This window comes from Lissotriton vulgaris, chromosome 8 (assembly GCF_964263255.1).
Source record: "Lissotriton vulgaris chromosome 8, aLisVul1.2, whole genome shotgun sequence".
Lineage (NCBI taxonomy): Eukaryota > Metazoa > Chordata > Amphibia > Caudata > Salamandridae > Lissotriton > Lissotriton vulgaris.
The window spans coordinates 1163179260-1163196836 of NC_141696.1; the positions used below are offsets into that span (position 1 = coordinate 1163179260).

General features: G+C 44.2%; 1 protein-coding gene across 2 annotated transcripts in view; it reads left to right on the forward strand.

The window, feature by feature from the left end:
• ENOX1 (ecto-NOX disulfide-thiol exchanger 1) overlaps positions 1-17577 on the forward strand; it is a 2419302-nt gene that overhangs the window by 2372930 nt on the left and 28795 nt on the right. For both annotated transcript variants that reach the window (XM_086935020.1, XM_086935021.1), the window contains one exon: positions 1830-1915. In XM_086935020.1, the coding sequence (XP_086791146.1) occupies positions 1830-1915 (86 nt within the window). The remainder of the gene's footprint in view (positions 1-1829; positions 1916-17577) is intronic.

Here is a 17577-nt window from a genome sequence, read left to right on the forward strand (position 1 = left end):
CAGCGATATTTATCGCTAATGATATGCAAAGTGGGTGTGCCAAGATGTTAGCGACTGTAAACAGTCGCTAACATCGCTATCTCCTATTACCTACAAAGGCGTACTTTTGGAAATATTCGCGCTAAGCGCGAATATCTCCAAAAGCTAACGCCTGCCCTGAGCAGTTCTTAGCCATGTTATCCAATGGTAGGTGGATAACAGGGCTAAGAGCATTAGCTCGGTAATGCATGAATATCGCTGACTTTTCAGCGATATTCATGCATTTCGGCCGATTTTTATCGCTTTTGAGATAAACCTTGATAATAGCAAGGCTTATCTGCGATAAAAATCGGCGGAGCACGGCGATAATAATATTGCCGCTAACCGTGTTAAGCAATAATTATCGCTTAATCTTGGTAATATGCCCCACACAGAGGTGTAGCCTGCCATACTGCCACCTGGGGCAGGTAAGAGAAGAGGGGTGGTGGCGTGTAGGCCGACAGGCAACTTGTTCTGGAGGCGGCAGGGGGTGAATGGGGGGAATTGGCGGCCTGCAGATGACTTGTTCTCCGGGCTGGGGGGACGGTGGTAGTCGACAAACAGAACTTCCACTGCCCCCAAAAACAGGACCGCTCCCCCCTAGCTACGCCACTGCCCCGACAGAGAGGACTGTCCTGGTGTTCCAACATCCTTCTCAATTTTCAATACATGTCCCGGTTTTTAAGATGATGTTCAAGTCATTCGAAGCAGAATTTAAACCTATGCTCTTTTTTCACAGGCGACTGAAAAATCTAAAATAATTTATGTCATTCATGTGTTTCTTTCATGCAGCTCAGGAAGAGGTCAGCTGCATGCTCGTAGTAGAGTGGACACAGTGGGGAGGTGGGTTGGAGCTCAGGGTGGCAGCCCTCTCATAGGCAACGTTACATTAACGTAGCTTGTAAATGTATACCCATATATCCACTGTGAACCCTCCTCATGTATTATATACATGCGTGTGTGTGTGGGTGGGTGTTAAATGTATACCAATATATCCACTGTGAACCCTCATATATTATATACATGCGTGTGTGTGTGGGTGGGTGTGTGCATGTGTGTGTATAAGGCTATGCAACAAACAGTACAGGCGAGATCTACAAATAAGACTAAAGGCTTTAGTCCTACTTTTATGTCTGTCTTGCTTCATTTTTGCTTCTCAAAATGTGGGCACCCTACCTTTGCTTCAATAGAAGTCAATGGGAGCAATACATTCTCCCGATTTTTTTTTTAAATCTACTACTTTCCTCTTCAAAAATGTTGGCATGTATACTTTTCTAACAAAGTGTGCTGTGTAGTCACATATTGACAAGCACTGGCAAAAATGATAGGTCTCTGACAAATGTTCTATAGAATGCTGCGTTAGACCATAGTACATGGAATGAACCAGCAGGAGTGGAGAGAGAGGGCAATAGTTGTAGTTTTCTACACAGTTCAATGCAAGAACTTGAGTGGAGAACGAAGAATACACCTAAACACTCAATAGCATGACATGAGAGAGAGATTCTACTGACCTGAGTGAAGACTTGACAAATTCTCAAGCCAATGGCTGAAACAGGCTGGCTGAAGGCAGTGGTTGAAAGGGAGAGGCCCAAAGCTCACTCCATGTATCTTGTTAGTAATGGAGCTCTTTTGATAGATGCACTGTCAAAAAATAAAACCCAGATCTAAAAGTAAATCTGTTATTTTCTGCTGAGTGTGCTGTGGTAAAAAATGAATGTATTAACATTACGCCATTGCTTGACTATAACTGCCAGTTTGCTTTAAACTGATGTTTTCCTAAATTAATTGTTGCACTTTTCTCCCTGTTTTAGGCATCATTTCAACTTTTCTGCACGTCCATCCTTTCGGAGCAAATATAGAATATATTTGGTCCTACTTGCAGCAGTTGGATTCTAGGGTAAATAACTGAACTCAGTCCTTTTTTTATACACAATTGTATCCAATTGATTCTATTTGTTTATTATTCACCCAGGTTCATCAAAAGGGGAGGGCACTCAGGGCAGTCGGGCCCCTCCTTGTACTAATTAGGGGCCTGAACTCATGTCACTTAATTTCTTTAGCTATTAAAAAGTCATCCTGGAAATTTCCTTTGTGGTGCAGCTACCACTTCTGTACACGAGAAGGCACCATATAGTGTGTTTTCCTTTTCTGCAGCGTTGTTGTTTCCTCAATTACAAGCTACAAATTGGATGGGTAAGACACCTTTAAGTACTCAAAGGAGTGAGTAATACAAATGAAAATTACAAATAAGAGAATTATATTATAAAGAAGTCCTGTTGAATGTCTTCTTGCTGCACGTGTGATGACAAAGCCTTTCTGTAAGTAGTAACTGTAAAGAATTGAAACTGATGAATGTGACTCATAATAAATGCAAGCATTTTCTTTGGGCAATGATGGTTTAATGGAAATTATACAGAAGGGTGCAGCCAGTACCAAGTAGAACAGAAATGAGATATAAACCTATGGTCAAACGCCAATATCAGTGCCTGCAATCTATGGTGAATTGGAAGGGAGTGCCACAATAAAAACCTGTTTTTCGGAAGAGAAATGCAGCCACACCATATATATATAGTTGGGTGGATAACCATACTTTTGAGGAAGTCGACTAAGACATATTGGCACTGGTAGTGTTGGAAGATCTGGCCTAGATAGATGAGAATAAAAACTTATAGGGGCGTGTTAGACCTGGCATCCTTGACGTGATTTCATCTGAGTTCTTGTCTTCTAACCTCCTATTTTTGACTGCTTTGCTGAATTTGTTTTGTCTGGCTTTAAGAATCTGTGCACTTTTTCAGTGCTAACCAGTGCTAAATTGCTTGTGCTCTTTATCTAAAATGTGATAAAATTGTGTAATTCCCAATTAGCATTTTTAAATTACTTCTAAGTCCCTACTAAAGTGCAGTACATGTGCACAGGGCCTGTAAATTAAATGCTACTAGTGGGCCTGCAGCACTGATTAAGCAACCCACTTAAGTAGCACTTTAAACATGTCTCAGGCCTGCCACTGCAGAGCCTATGTGTGCAGTTTTAATCTTCCCTTCCTACCTGGCATGTTAGCCTACTTGCTAGGCTCAAACCGTCCTTTTTTATTACATATATGTCACTTCTAAGGTAGGCGCTGGACAGCCCATGGGCTTGGTGCAGTGCAATAAAAAAATAGGGCACTTTAAGTTTTACGTGTTCTGGGAGTGAGATTCTCTTACATTTGTTTTCCACTACTGCAAGGTCTACCTTTCCCACTGGATAACATTGGGATTGCCTGATTACACTGTATAAATGTAGTTTCCAATTTTAAAAAAAACTTACAGTGAAGCTGTTTTTTAAATTGCAGTTCTGAAAATGCCACTTTTAGAAAGTTAGCCTCATCTTACTTAAACCATTTGGTGCCTTTTGCCTGTCTGTGGAATACACGTCTCGGGCGGGTGACTGCTGGCTTCCTTCATTCCCTCTAGACAGCAGCACACAAAGGAAGGGTTGGTGTGACAGAGTGGCCATCTGCATGTTGATTGGTCATCCTGAGCAGCATGAGAGGGAGGAGCTGTCACTACACCTGAAAGGACTGTGCCGTGCCCCACACAAAGGGTTGCATGGCCCCCTGTCATGAGTCTGGACCAAGGCAGGAAAGGCAGGGTCTTGTGCACTTCAAGGCCTCTCTTTAAAGTATCCCTACTTTAAAGGCCCAACTGGGTATACGTACTGGACCTTTGACACCATGAACTCAGAACACTTCTGGAACTGAGGACACTCTACCAGGAAGAAGGACTGCTGTGCTGCCAGGGGGTACTGCCACTTTTCTGAACTGCTTTGCTGTGCTGGTGTGCTGCTGCTGCTTCTTGCCTGGAAGTGAGAAGAACTGGACCTGACTCTCTACATCCCAGAACCGAAGTTCCTCCAAGGGCTTTTTGGCTTGCCTCCTGTTTCTGAAGTCTCCGGGATATCAAAGACTTCACCATGCAACTTGCAACCAGCACCTGGACTCTGTCTGCTGTGAGTACGGCTCTGCCAATCCAGTGGTGCTAATCCAGTCCTAGATTCTTGGAAGTGATTATCTGTGCTGCAACCCAAGAAAATCCATGCATCTCTGATGTTGCGCCGATCGGAACCAGTGCATTTCCTTCGCCGATGACGCCACATGCGTCCAACATGATGTCGTCACCAATCCCCACTGGGTATGTCTTTGGTATCTCGAGCGCGACCACAATACAAAGTCATGTTCGGACTGTCAGGCAATGGCTCTAAAGACCTTGAGGAAGCGGGCGGCAGTCAACACCATCAAGTGAGACTCAGAGGAGGTCACAGTCCCGATCGAAGAAGAGGAGGTTTGGGACCGCTGACAGAGCCCTAAGTCCTCTTCCTCCTATTCGAGGTCCTCAGGACATTCGGGGAAGAGGCAAAAGAAATCCATGCGGACTTTCTCTTCACCTCAACTGGCGTTGTCAAGAGAGGTAAGGGGCACCGACGCTCTAGGCACGGTCCTGCAGAGCTGAAGCCAGATTCAACTTTGCGTCTCCGGGAGTCTAAGCGACTCCAGCTCAAATAAAGGAGTTTTAGGAGGCAATGCTCCGTGTATTTGAGTGGAACAACCGCTGGTGAGCCTTCGGGACCTGTGGAGTCAGAAGGGGCCCCATTGGGTTTGACACTGTCGGCTCCGGCCACAACACTGATGGGGCACCAGGGATCCGATCCTGGCTCCGGCTTCAGGCCGGTCGTACCAACACAACCTTCCCCGGCATCGAATCCGAAGTTGATGCCTGTGACGTCACCGATGTCCGTCCGTGGCGCAAGCCCCATTCTCATCCCTGACGAAACTGAGCCGGAAGCCCGGCGATCAACGCTGATTCTGATTTTGACAGAACCCAGAGGTTCTATGTTGTCACCTGAGCACTTTGAGGATGTGCTAGGCTCAGGAGAGGATTGGAAGGGGTCTGGGGACCCTCTTGAAACCCAGGAAGTCTCATACGAGAATTTGGACTCGTATGGAAAACTTGGGGAGGCCAGTGGACTGGACACTTCTCCAGATACTGGCATGCTCTCTCCACCAACAGTGGCTACGGTAGAGGGAGCCTCCTATGCCATGGTGGTTAAGAGCTACCTGGTCTCACTGGTGCACAGCTTTTGGGATAAATAATTCTATTTATTCTTATTTACATATAAATCGTACGATTCATCAGTTATTTTTGCAATCCATATATTCAATTTAATCATCATTGTATGTTTTCACAATATTTTCATTAATCATACAATTCTGTGAAGTCATTCAAAAATGATAATACATCTATTTCAAACTGAAAAAACATCAATAACAAAATCTGGTTGTGCCAGAGCGCAATGCATTTCGGTACTGCCTGTCCCTTCTTCAGGGGTCAATAATCTATAAGAAAAACATATAAATTATAATGACAAAGCATTTTTCTCACTTTCTGTGGTACTTATATGTAATTATGATTAACACAATAATCTCAACTTATTCTTTGATTACTAAAACGGTCCCTCTCGCTGACTGACCAGAGGGAGCGTTTTAGTAATCCCATCCCATTTTTTGTACAGTTTCGAGCGCGGAGCTGGCACTGGTTGTTGCAGTGGTTGCAATAATTTTTCATGACACTAAGTCCCTGATTGATACAAGGTACGACGGTTACATATTGAAATAAGAACATTTTGACCTAACCATTTTGAAGGCAATGTTGGCAGTTAAGACGGTTTTATATAGTTTCTGTAGGAATCACCGATCATCACATCTGAGACACACCTAACCACTTCATTCAGTATTTGCACAAGTAAGTTAACCCGCATAATAACTCAGATCACTACATTGAATCAGTCCCAATCTGTATGGCTATATCATAATATTGACAAGAAGCAAACACAGTTCTTATTGCTATTTCAATTAATCATGCAGCGAAATGCAAAATCATAATATTCAGAAAAAAGAATCATAGGTACATAAATTTAGAAATCAAAGAATACGTTTAGATTACTATGTTAATCATAATTACATATAAGTACCAGAGAAAGTGAGAAAAATGCTTTGTCATTATAATTTCTTAGTTCTTAGTTTTGGATTTGTGTCCGCAACCCACCTCTGGGAAGGTATGGCTTGGGTATCTGATTCGAAGGTAAGAAATCTGCAGCTAGAAGTTTCTATCGGATGAACAAGTTACTTCCCTTAGGTAATGCATTATCTGGTAGAGACTCTATCTAGTTGCACATTCCTTATAGCCCCACCCATACCTCCCTGCTTTGCGGACTGATATTGTAGGGCTAGGCTTGTTCCCCTTTACAGGGCCCTAGTTTTGCACATACCTACAGCAGTTACTTTGTGGCTCTGGACTTCTGGTGTGGAAAAAATGAAAAGTACCGATGTCCACGTGCCTGGATGGCGCCTATATAGGCACAGCAAAGTCATAACTGCCGCCAACGTCATGCGGACCCCAATGGAGCCACCCAACGTCATGTGCAAAGGCTATTGTTCAGCAAAGGTTTGCGGATCCCAGTTCAGGGTGTTCAAAAGGTGAAAGCTTCTGGGACTCGACAGTCTGAAGGACATTTCGAGAGGCCAGGCATATATTACATTCCAGACATTGCAAACAGAATTCAAACTGGGGCAAAGGGAATGGCTGAGGTACATCCAATTGGGCCATGCCCTAAAACATCATATACTGGAAGGGGAAGCATTGGTGGATGCCTCGCCATTGGAGGATCACCTGCTCACTGATCCCTTACACTCCAAGGCCATCTCACCAATTTACAAAAATATGCTCAATAACTCCCTCGATCCTTGTTCATCACTCAAGCTTGCCTGGGAGGGAGACTTAGGGCAACTTGACGATGATGCCCTTCAGGGTCCGAGGAAAGTAGCAATCTGCTCCATATTTCGCCTAATCCAATTGAAGGTCCCACACCGAGTTTACTATCTCAGAACATTTCTGCGCAAGATGGGTCGGGCAGAAAACGACCTCTGTCAGAGGGGCTGGGGACAGGAGGGGTCTTTCATACATACAATATGGGGATGCCCAGAGATACAAAAGTATTGGGGAAAAGTTTGGGATAGTATGGCCAGAGTGATGGAAGTTGAGGTCTTGTTAGATGCTAATTGGTTTTTACTGATGAATGTGGGAGAGGAGAATTGGCATAAATATACAAGAACGTGGTTGACCCTGGCAGATATAATCACCAAACGTAACATTGTAAAACACTGGGGCGTAGTTCCCCCTCCCAAAATAGCGGTATGGAAAGCCGACATTGATTGGTGCCTCCAAACAGATAGACTATATATAAAGCTAGAGGAATACCCACGGTAATGGGAAAAAATCTGGGGCCCATGGAAGGTATTCAGGGGACTGTAGGGAGAAATAGGGAGGAAGGGTTTCCTTTTCCGATGTTGTACTTACCTATCCAGTCTGTTATCCATCATGTTGAAATGCTTATCTGTAACCAAAATGACTCCAACTGTTTATTGTGTAAGAATGTATTCTACCAAATTCTTTACTAAGCAAAAAGAATATAAAAAAAAAGATTTCCGGATGCAGCCTAATGCCTGGGAAATTTAAAGGTAAGGAATCTGCAGCTAGATAGAGTCTCCTCCAGATAATGCGTTACTGAAGGTAAGTAACTTGTTCGTTTTGTTTTTAGGTTTTCAGTGCTAGAGCAAAAAGGATAAAACCTTATATAATGTTCCTTCCTAATCTATTGTAAATAAGACGAACAGATGATTTTGGTGGAAAGTTAATACCAATCAGTGTTTTTATTCTCGATCAGTATTCGAAATTCTGAATCTGTTTCCAGAGGAGAGTTTCTAAGACCCATTCAGTATGTCAGTTTCTATCAGTGTGTTTAGCTGCAAATTCAAAACCTTTTCAGATCCGTGTATTTTTATTTTAACACTTTGCCAGCTTAGTGAAGTGAGAAGCAGGCAAAGGTATTATTATGTTTTTTTTAAATGAATTGCAGGGATTTTCTCTGCTATTGTGCATCATATGGTCAGTCAGTATACTGTCCTTTCGCTGCTGACCGAAAGACTAGCTGTGGAGAATTTGAGCTGCTTAGACAAATAGAGCTTAATCTTATAAAGACCAAAACGGCAAAATTCCAATTAGTAGAACTGGAGTTGTTGGATCAAATAGCACCTAGAAACAAAAAGCGCCAAACGGGGATATCTGGTCACGCTGGACTGGGTCAAATACAAAAGTTCAGGCCCAAATGAATGGAGGGTGAGTCGGATACACTCCTAGATTAGTCCAGCTCAAGTTTTGCCTTCTCAATGTTCCAAGAGTCGTTTTCATGGGGGAAATGTTTGCTGAGAGCAAGGAGAGCCTAGATGGCGATGGTCGGGATAGCGTGAAGAGTGGGCTGGGCATTGCGTACGGGCGGGCTGGAACCTTGCAGTAACAATCCACACAGGTGGACGATGCTTGCTGTGCGAAGAGACAAACTTGCAGCAAATCACACTGATTCTCTGTATGAGCAGCGCGGTTCTGACACGAATGGGCCGGTTTGCATTTACGAAGAGCCCAAAAGCTTGGATTTAAGAGCTTAGAATACCACTTCCAAAGACCCAGGACCTAAGAAGCACCTCAGGAACCCTGTTATATCCCTGAGGGTCAGACTCGGAGGCCAGTAGACTATCCCTTTGAGCCCATCTGGTTTAAAGATGGGTTCCAGGTCCAGTTCGTCCTCTCCGGCTAAGAGGGTAGCAGACAGCAGGTCAGCACATCAAGGCAGCAGCTCCTTCGGAGTTGCAATCCAGTAGAGTGGCAGTCCTTTCAGCACAGCAGTCCTTCTTCCTGGCAGAATATCCAGAGGTGAACTGAAGTGGTGGCGTCAAAGTCTAGTACTTATACCCAGTTGTGTCTTTTAAGTGGGGGGCTTCAAAGACTTGAAGTGCACAAAGGTCCTCCCTTCTTATCCTGGCTCCAGACTCACTACACAGGGGCATGCAGCCCTTTCTGTGAGGGCAGGACACAGCCTATTCAGGTGTAAGTAAGGCTAGGTCCAGCTCCTTCTTTCCATTCTGCCACGATGGCCCATCAAGTCACACCTAAGCTCCCATTGTGTGTGGCTCTCTAGGGGGAATACACAATGCCCAACTGTCACCCACCCTAGACATGTGATCAGAGACAGACTGCAGGCACCAAATAGTTAAAGTAAGAAAGCCAACTTTCTAAAAGCCTCATTTTCACAATTGCCATTTAAAATCCGAATTTACCATAGATTAGGATTCCAGTGACACCAGATCGTATCTCTTTTCATTTGGAAATTACAATTATAAAATGTAATGAGGTAATTCCAATGTTATCCTATTGGAGAGATAGGCCTTGCAGTAGTGAAAAACGACTTTGGGGGTTTTTCACTACCAGGACATGTAGAACTAAAAGTACATGTCCTGCCTTTAAATATAAGGCACCCTGCCATCTGGGTAGTCCAGAACCTACCTTAGGGGTGCCTTATATGTATAAAAAGGGATGATTTGGGCCTGGCAAAAAGGTTTATTTTGCCAGGTCGTCATGTCAGCTTAAACTACACACACAGGCTCTGCAATGGCAGGCCTGAGACATGGTTAAAGGGCTACTTAAGTGAGTGGCACAATCAGTGCTGCAGCCCACTAGTAGAAAAGGAGCAAATGATGGACAGAATGCTGAACAATGCAAACATTCACCCCCAGTCACAAAGATCTTGGTTTAGTCCATCATTCTATTCCTCACCCCGGCACCCCAGTTTGGACCCAGCCTTATGCAAATCAGTCTCGACCCTGTTCCTCATGGGAACAGCCCAGCCAGGTCCTCCCTGGACCTGAAAGAAGCATCCTGGGACCGGTTTCAGGGCATCACCCCTCATCCGCCAGACTTGCTTGAATCCAGTGGTACAGTGAGCACGGACCCACGTCTGGGCGTACCCCTCCCACTTAGGGCGGCAAATGCAAAAGGAACAAGTGATGGATGGAATGCTGAACAATGCAAGCATTCAACCCCAGTCACGAAGATCTGGGTTTAATCCATCATTCTTTTACTCAACAGGCCATCCCAGTTTGGACCCAGCCCTAGTAGCACCTGGGTACAGGGAGTTCCACTTTGCTAGGGACTTATAAGTAAATTAAATATGCAATCGGGGATGAACCAATATTACCATGTTTAGAGGAGAGAGCACATGCACTGTAACACTGGTCAGCAGTTGTAAAATTATCAGAGGCCTAAGGAAAACTAGGTCAGGAAAACATGGAGGAGGAAGACAAAACAATTGGAGGTGACCCTTCAGAGAGGGCGATTTTCCAACAGAAGGAAAGACAAAAACAATCTGTACAAACATGTGGGGATCTCAAACATCAGTATTTGTATGTAGGAGCCAGGTTGCAGTTCTGATTTCCCTGTCCTATTTAAAAGAGGATGACCATCATTGATTTTCCCTGCCCGGGTCGACGTTGCGAGGCATGGCAGATCTTGGTAGGTAAAGTAAACAATGACCCTTCTGCTTAGGTAGAAAACTCCCTGAATGTTAGGCCATATATATATATTTTTTTTTTCTGAAACATACTTCTGCTTTGGGAGTCTCGTTCAAACAAACTAAAAAAGAATGCAGAGCGAGATCAAACAAAGATGGTGCCTCTTGCGCTTTCTCGTTTACCTTTAGAGTATCTGTTGCCCTGGCATAAAGAGAGTGTACTGAGGCCAATCTATGTTGGTAGCAAGGCATGGTACTTGTGTGTGAGTATGTGTGCTTGTTTATTCAGTAACACTGTTAAACATACAGGGCCAGATTTACTAAGGGCATGCATTGCCATACCGTGATGCAAGTCACCGCAAGGCAATGCAAGTCCTATGGTGAGATTTACTAAGCGATGCAAAGCTCCCTTGCATGGCTCTGCATTGTTTAGCAAATCCAAAGTATTGCAATACAGCACATATAGCTGCCTTGCGTTACCTTACAGCTGGGAAGCATTCCATGGGTGGAGTATGGGTGTTCCCATGCATCCATCCATGGATTTTGATGCATTCCCAAGTTTACAAAGTGTTTTAAACCTGGGAATGCATCAACATGATATACATCTCAGACCAAGGTATAACGGGGAGAAACATCTTCATTTCTCCTCATTACTTCCTTTTGCTATGGGTAAAGCATTCCACATCAAACTTCAATAAAGGAAAATGTCTTTAACCCCTTGCGTGCACGTGACGGAACCGTTCCGTCACGAGCCTCGGGTGGGCTGTGCTGGTGACGGAATGGTTCCATCACGGCCTGCGCTGAGCGTTCTATTAGGCGGGCGGGGCTGTGACAGAACCGTTCTGTCACAAGCACAGCCCACCCGAGGCTCGTGATGGAGCAGTTCCGTCACGAGCACGGGAGTGCCGCACGCCCTCCCCCTTAGCACTGCGGCGGAATAGCTGCCACAGCTAAGGGGTTAAGGGTTGTTTTTATGCCGGAGGGTATCCTTTCCTGCACAAAAACAATTCTCCCTGTAACACAGCCACCCTTGCACAATGGTGCAAGTGTGTCTGCATTGGCGCTTAGCAGCACACAGTGGGCCAGCGCAAGGAGGCAGTAGAAATGCGTTGTTTATTTGTAAATAGGGCACATTTCTGATATCTCCCTTTCATGCAACGGAGCGCAGCAAGTTGCCCTGATGCACTGCGTTATGTGACTTTTTAGTAAATGTGGGCCTCTGTTTCACAGCTGTTCGTTCAGCAACAGAAATGTGGGTACATTGACAAAATCGCCTGCCTTCATTGAGGGACTATATAAGTGTTAAATTGATAATCAGATGCATCACCTGGCATCCCTACAAAGCATATCAGCAGCACGTATAATAAACCCCAATCGTATCACATAAACATTCACGTCTTTCTCGATGAACACAGTATTAGACCAAACATCTTAATCAGATCCTAAATCCAGGATTAAACAATTAGGAGAAAATGAAGATCTTAGCATGCTAATTTCTTCAAACCACTGCACAGCTCCTTGCATTTCGTTGCCTGCAGAGTTGTGAGCCCAACCACTCAATCTATTTCTTTCAGAACATATTATTTTGATTGACTGGGTACATCAGGTGAATAGCACTCATCAATGTTCTAACAAAGCACATATGATGCTCACAACCAATAGAACAGGACATACTTCTCATCAATGTTTATTTGCCTGTCGGTAGCCGATGACCCGGATACCACCCTTGTTTCCAAGAATCATTAAAGTTCCTGTTGCCAAGAAGGCATTGTCTTTTAAGGGTATTTTCCACAAGGCTACACAAACTCTGACTCCAACACATCATTCCTCTAGGTGGTTCTCACCTGTCATTCAAATTAATGCGTTCAGAAGTTCTGCTTGTGTATTGTGGTGCTCACTTTGTTTAATAAAATATGCACTGCACATCTCCAGCTCGGATTAGATGCTAAGATTTATATTATCAGTCAGCAATCCGTCACTTGTTTGGGCAGCATGTCCTGCAGCTCCTGCCAATCATTTCAGTGTCCTCACAGCTGCTTCAGGCTTGTCATGTGCAGTAAATAATCATGTCTCCAAATGGCTGACAGAACCCTGTGTTAATTATGAATTGCAGAACATGGGCGGAAGGCTTCACATGGCAGCTTGGGAGCAGCCTATTTCTGTGCATGCGGGATAAAGAAAAGACTGTTTGGTGGTGCCAAATTCTCTTTAATATTCAAGCTTGCTTGGATTTGAACCCTCAAGTCAATCTTTATTTGATTATTGAAAACATGATCTCAAAGGAGCGTTTTTAAAGTACTTTCTTAGTGTAGTACAATGAATATAATTAAAACATCTTGTTAAAAAATCATAGACTTATATAGTCTGACTGCAGATTTAAACAACCCACAAAGTTGCAGACTACTGCATGGTTTAGCATTTGGAGAAAACAGTGTGCTGGTCTACATTTATCAAATATATAGCTCTTGAAGGCGAGAATTGAAAAATGGCCTGCAAGGGTTAATCATTTACTGAAAAATCTAAAATGCTGCATTTATTGCGGTAAAGATTTGTCACAGGGGACATAATGACAGAAGCTGACTCATTGACCCAGTAGAAAGCTGAGAAGACTGCGTACACATCTGAATTTCGTCAGCGGACATCTTTCCCAAGTTCGTGCGACCATAGTTAGGTATGGTTCGAGCCTATAGATTTACAGAATTACATATTAGCGGGTGGATGTTTTTTAAGGCTCCACCACATCTCTCATAGCGCTCCTGTTTATTCTAAAGCCATGTTTTCTTTCCACAGGTTATTGGTCAAAGCATCAGCCCAGGCAGTCCCCAAGGATCCGTCTTTTAAGCCTGGCAAGGTCATTAGGCCAAACTGACAACTATAAAAGCATTGGAGCTAATTTTATATGGTCCTCAGCGTAGCCTAAGCTGAGTTCTTCATGGAAGAATTACTGTGCGGTACTTGATGGTAAACCAAGTAAATGCCTGCCGAAACGGTTTTCTTCTACCTTGAGGTTTTTAAACTATGCTACAAGCCCAGAAACCAGCCCCATAGGTTAAAATCGGCAGGTATTTACATTCGTAGATTTCCAGAAAGGGTATTTAGATGACCAGAAGGGGAATGATTCGTTTGTTCTCTGCGTTCTGGTCAAAGTCAAACAGAAGGCATACCAATTGGCAACATTTTAGATACCTGGTAGACAGGCAATGAGGCCAAAAGCTAGCCAAAGCAAAAGTCACTCCTAAGTATAAGGATTTTCCCAATGCTCATCCCTTTGATCTTGTTGGTTCTAGTTTTTGGGTTTCTAGGCCCACAGTCTATATAGAAGGTTTTCAGGGAGGCAAGTCACAAGGTTGAGATGGTCCATAAAGAGGACAATGTTTTCTATAAGGCGTTTGAGACCATTTGGGTTTCGAGATATTAAGACAACATCCTCTGTCTTCAGAAGTGCTGGTATGGGATTTGGCTTCACCTTGGGCATATCCTGACCATGGTTGATCAAGCAGCGATTACAATTATAAATATATAGTAAAAACAGAGTAGGCACAAGGGCACATCCTTCCCTGACCACTTTATCAAGTGAAAAAGGAATCAGTGCACTCCCTTAATTCCCCTTATCGGACACAGAACGAAACACCCATGTGTAATGCACGAAGAAAACCGACCAAGATCTGGCCCAAACACATAGCTCTAGGGAAGGCCCCAAAGCTTTGACTAGTTAACTTGATCAAAAGCACTAGCCAGGTCTATGAAGTCCAAGTACACTGGGCCCTCTTGGAACCCTATTTAATGAAGTGAAAATGCATGATTTCTTTACTTAATTTACGCCTCTTTTGAAGGTAGATTATGAGACAGGTGAAACGTGGTGCAGTGTTTACCAAACTTGGCAAATACCAATACCACAAGGTTCAGTATTTTCCATGTGTGGTAAAAATCTCATATCTTGAGTTGACATTCAATAAATGTGAAATTTTGTCAGAAAGAAGGTGCTTCTTTCAGCATTTACCAGAGTTTTCCCTCAGTAAATTTGGGCAGGTTAGACCTGCAAAATTCACCAGGAATTTTTTTTTTAAATGCAGTAATTACTCATAATTCTAACCACTGTGAAAACCGCTGTTTGTGCAGGGGTAGGAATTTAGCCTGTACTTATCCTTGGTACCCTGTATTTGATTTAGTTTTTTCTAACTTAATTTTTGTTCGTTGATCTGTACTGTATAGTTTTTACATACATTCTGAATGGATTGGTGTCATTACAACACAGGCTATTACAACGCCTGCTGTTACAACACGGTTTTTACATCGCATACCACTACAACGCATAGTGCTTTTAAGCGCTGGATAGTGATTTATTTAATTTACTATTCCAACTCCAGTCCCCGTGGATAGTAGGGAAGGTGTTGGATAGTAAATTAAATATATTCCCTATCCTAGAGCGCCCCCCAGCGCAATGCATTGTAATGGTTGGCGTTGTAATGGTTGCGTTGTAATGGTAGTGCGTTGTAATAAATGCGTTGTAAGTGATGTTTCCCATTCTGAATACTTATAAATATTTGCTTCTAGAGGCAGAGCCTTAAAGCAGAGCCTATTTGATTAATCTTGCTCACATACTCGCCCGCTCCCACAATTCAGGGACACAATGTAAGATCGTTCCAGCTCAGGCAAAAACCACAATGTGTAATAAATATTTTTTTCAATACCATATTTTCCTTCATTATGTAATTAAATGATTGGTGTGCATTTTCATGCCCAGACAGTGGGCATTAGGACCCTGGGTTAAGAGTGTGGGAAGGGGGACACCGGACACCACTTCCGGTCAGCGGAGCAGGGCGGGACACAACAGGACCAGGAGGGCAAGGGGCAGGATGCAAGCAGATGCTTTAACCAAGATATAATAAAGATACCTTATTCCAAGTCACAACGTCGTGTAATCCTTGGGGGCTCCACGACACCTGGCGACGAGGCGATGAGCACTCGTGTGTTGGGTGCCCAACAAGACCAGGGGGGGCTGATGCTAAATGAGGACAAGTGCGAACTGGGGCGAGACAAACTGATATTCTTGGCCACATCTTCTCCAAAAAAGGAATGCGACCAGATCGCAGCAAAGTCGACACGCTAGAGAAAGCAAGACAGCCAAGCGACATTGCAGAAGTGACGTCATTTCTTGGCCTTGCTAGCTACTGCGCAAGGTACATAAAAGACTTTGCCACAGTGAGCGCACCCCTGCGAGAACTAACAAAACAAGGCCAGACTTTTGCATGGACAGAAGAATTCAGCAAAGCCTTTGAAGAGATCAGGCACGCCGTGAAAGCAGTAGATCACCTGGCATACTTTTAACCGCTGCTTTGTACCGAATTGACGGTGGATGCCAGCCCAGTGGGGTTGGGGGCAATACTGGCACAACACAGACCAGGCAAGGACTAACCAAGGTGTGTGGTGGCCTACGGAAGCAAGAGCCTATCAGACGGTGAAAGAGCATATTCTCAACCGGAGAAAGAGAGTCTGGCAGTAGTGTGGGCATGCGAACATTACCACATGTTCATCAATGGGAAACTGTTCACAATAATTACAAATCACCAAGCACTAATAACGATCTATGGAAATCCCAATGAAAAAATACCACCCCAAAAAGAGAGGTGGGGAATACGACTAATGGACTACAATTTCAAAATCATACATAAACCAGGAAAGGAGCACAACCCGGCTGACTACATGTCAAGACATCCTCTGCCACATGCAGTTGAGGCAACCACAATGGCGGAGGAATACCTGAATTTCATACTGAAGCACAACACGCCGGCATCAATAATGATGGAAGAACTGGAACAAGAAACTAAATGAAACCGCACCATGCAAGCAATCCAGAAGGTGACAAGATAACAAAGGTGGAGGCATGTCAACAACAGCAGCATCTTGGAAGAAGAAGTAATAAAAGAGGAACTGTTGGCATTCAAGAAGATCCATGAAAAGCTCTCAGAAACCCAAAATTGCATAATGATGAGAGGAACAAGAATAGTGATGCCCCGAGCACTGAGGAGACAGACGATAGACCTGGCGCATGAATCACACCGAGGAATGGTACCAACCAAGAAAATGCTACGGGAAAAAGTGTGGTTCCCAGGACTAGACAGCATGGTTGAAGTCGCTGTCATGCATTGCCACGTCTGCCAAGTGACTGGGAAGCCACCCAAGCCGGAGCCGCTACAGATGTCTGAACTATCAAAAGCAGTGTGGACCGAATTGGCAGCCGATTTCTATGGGCCCCTGGAGACAGGAAATTACCTGTTAGTGATAATAGACGAATCCTCCAGATTTCCAATTGTGAGGCAAGTAGCCTCAATGTCGGCAGATGCAACACTGCCAGTCATGGATGATGTTTTTGCAGCATGGGGCTCTCCGCAAATGCTAAAGACTGACAATGGCCCACCGTTCTCAGGAGAAGAGTTCAGAAGGTTTATGGAGTACCTAGGGATCCGACATAGGAAAATAACACCGTTGTGGCCACAAGCGAATGGGACGGCAGAAAGATTCATGGGAACGATCAAGAAGGCGGTACAATGAGCTAAGATAATGCAGATATCAATAGGGCAGGCCCTATGTCAGATACTAAGGGACTACAGGAACACTCCTCACAGCTCCACAGGACGGTGCCCCGCCGAGCTCATGCTAGGACGCTCGAGCAGGACAAGGCTACCGCAGATGGAAGTGACGCCAAGAAAGGAGCGAAGCTGCATAGCTGCCAAGGACGATGAAGCAAAAACGAAAATAAAGGCGTACGCAGATCAAAGGAGGCATGCCACTAAGGCGAAACTAAAAGCAGGAGACACAGTGGTAGTGCGGCAAAGACAGCTGAGGAAGTCAGACAGCGCATTCTCAAAGGATCCGCTGATGGTGACGGAAGTGAGAGGACCTATGATAACAGCATCAGCAGGGCGGTATCACATCACAAGAAACAGCTCGCACTTCAAAGAATTGAAGACAAAAGAAGAAGAACAGCCGGCACCAGTGCTAGAGGAAATCAAACAGGAAGAAGGTGCACAAATGGACAACAGAGAAACACGGGAAGGGAATGCAAGAAACCAAAGAGACTGATTGAAGAGATGTAAAGTGACGAGGCCCTGTGAGGATCTCTCT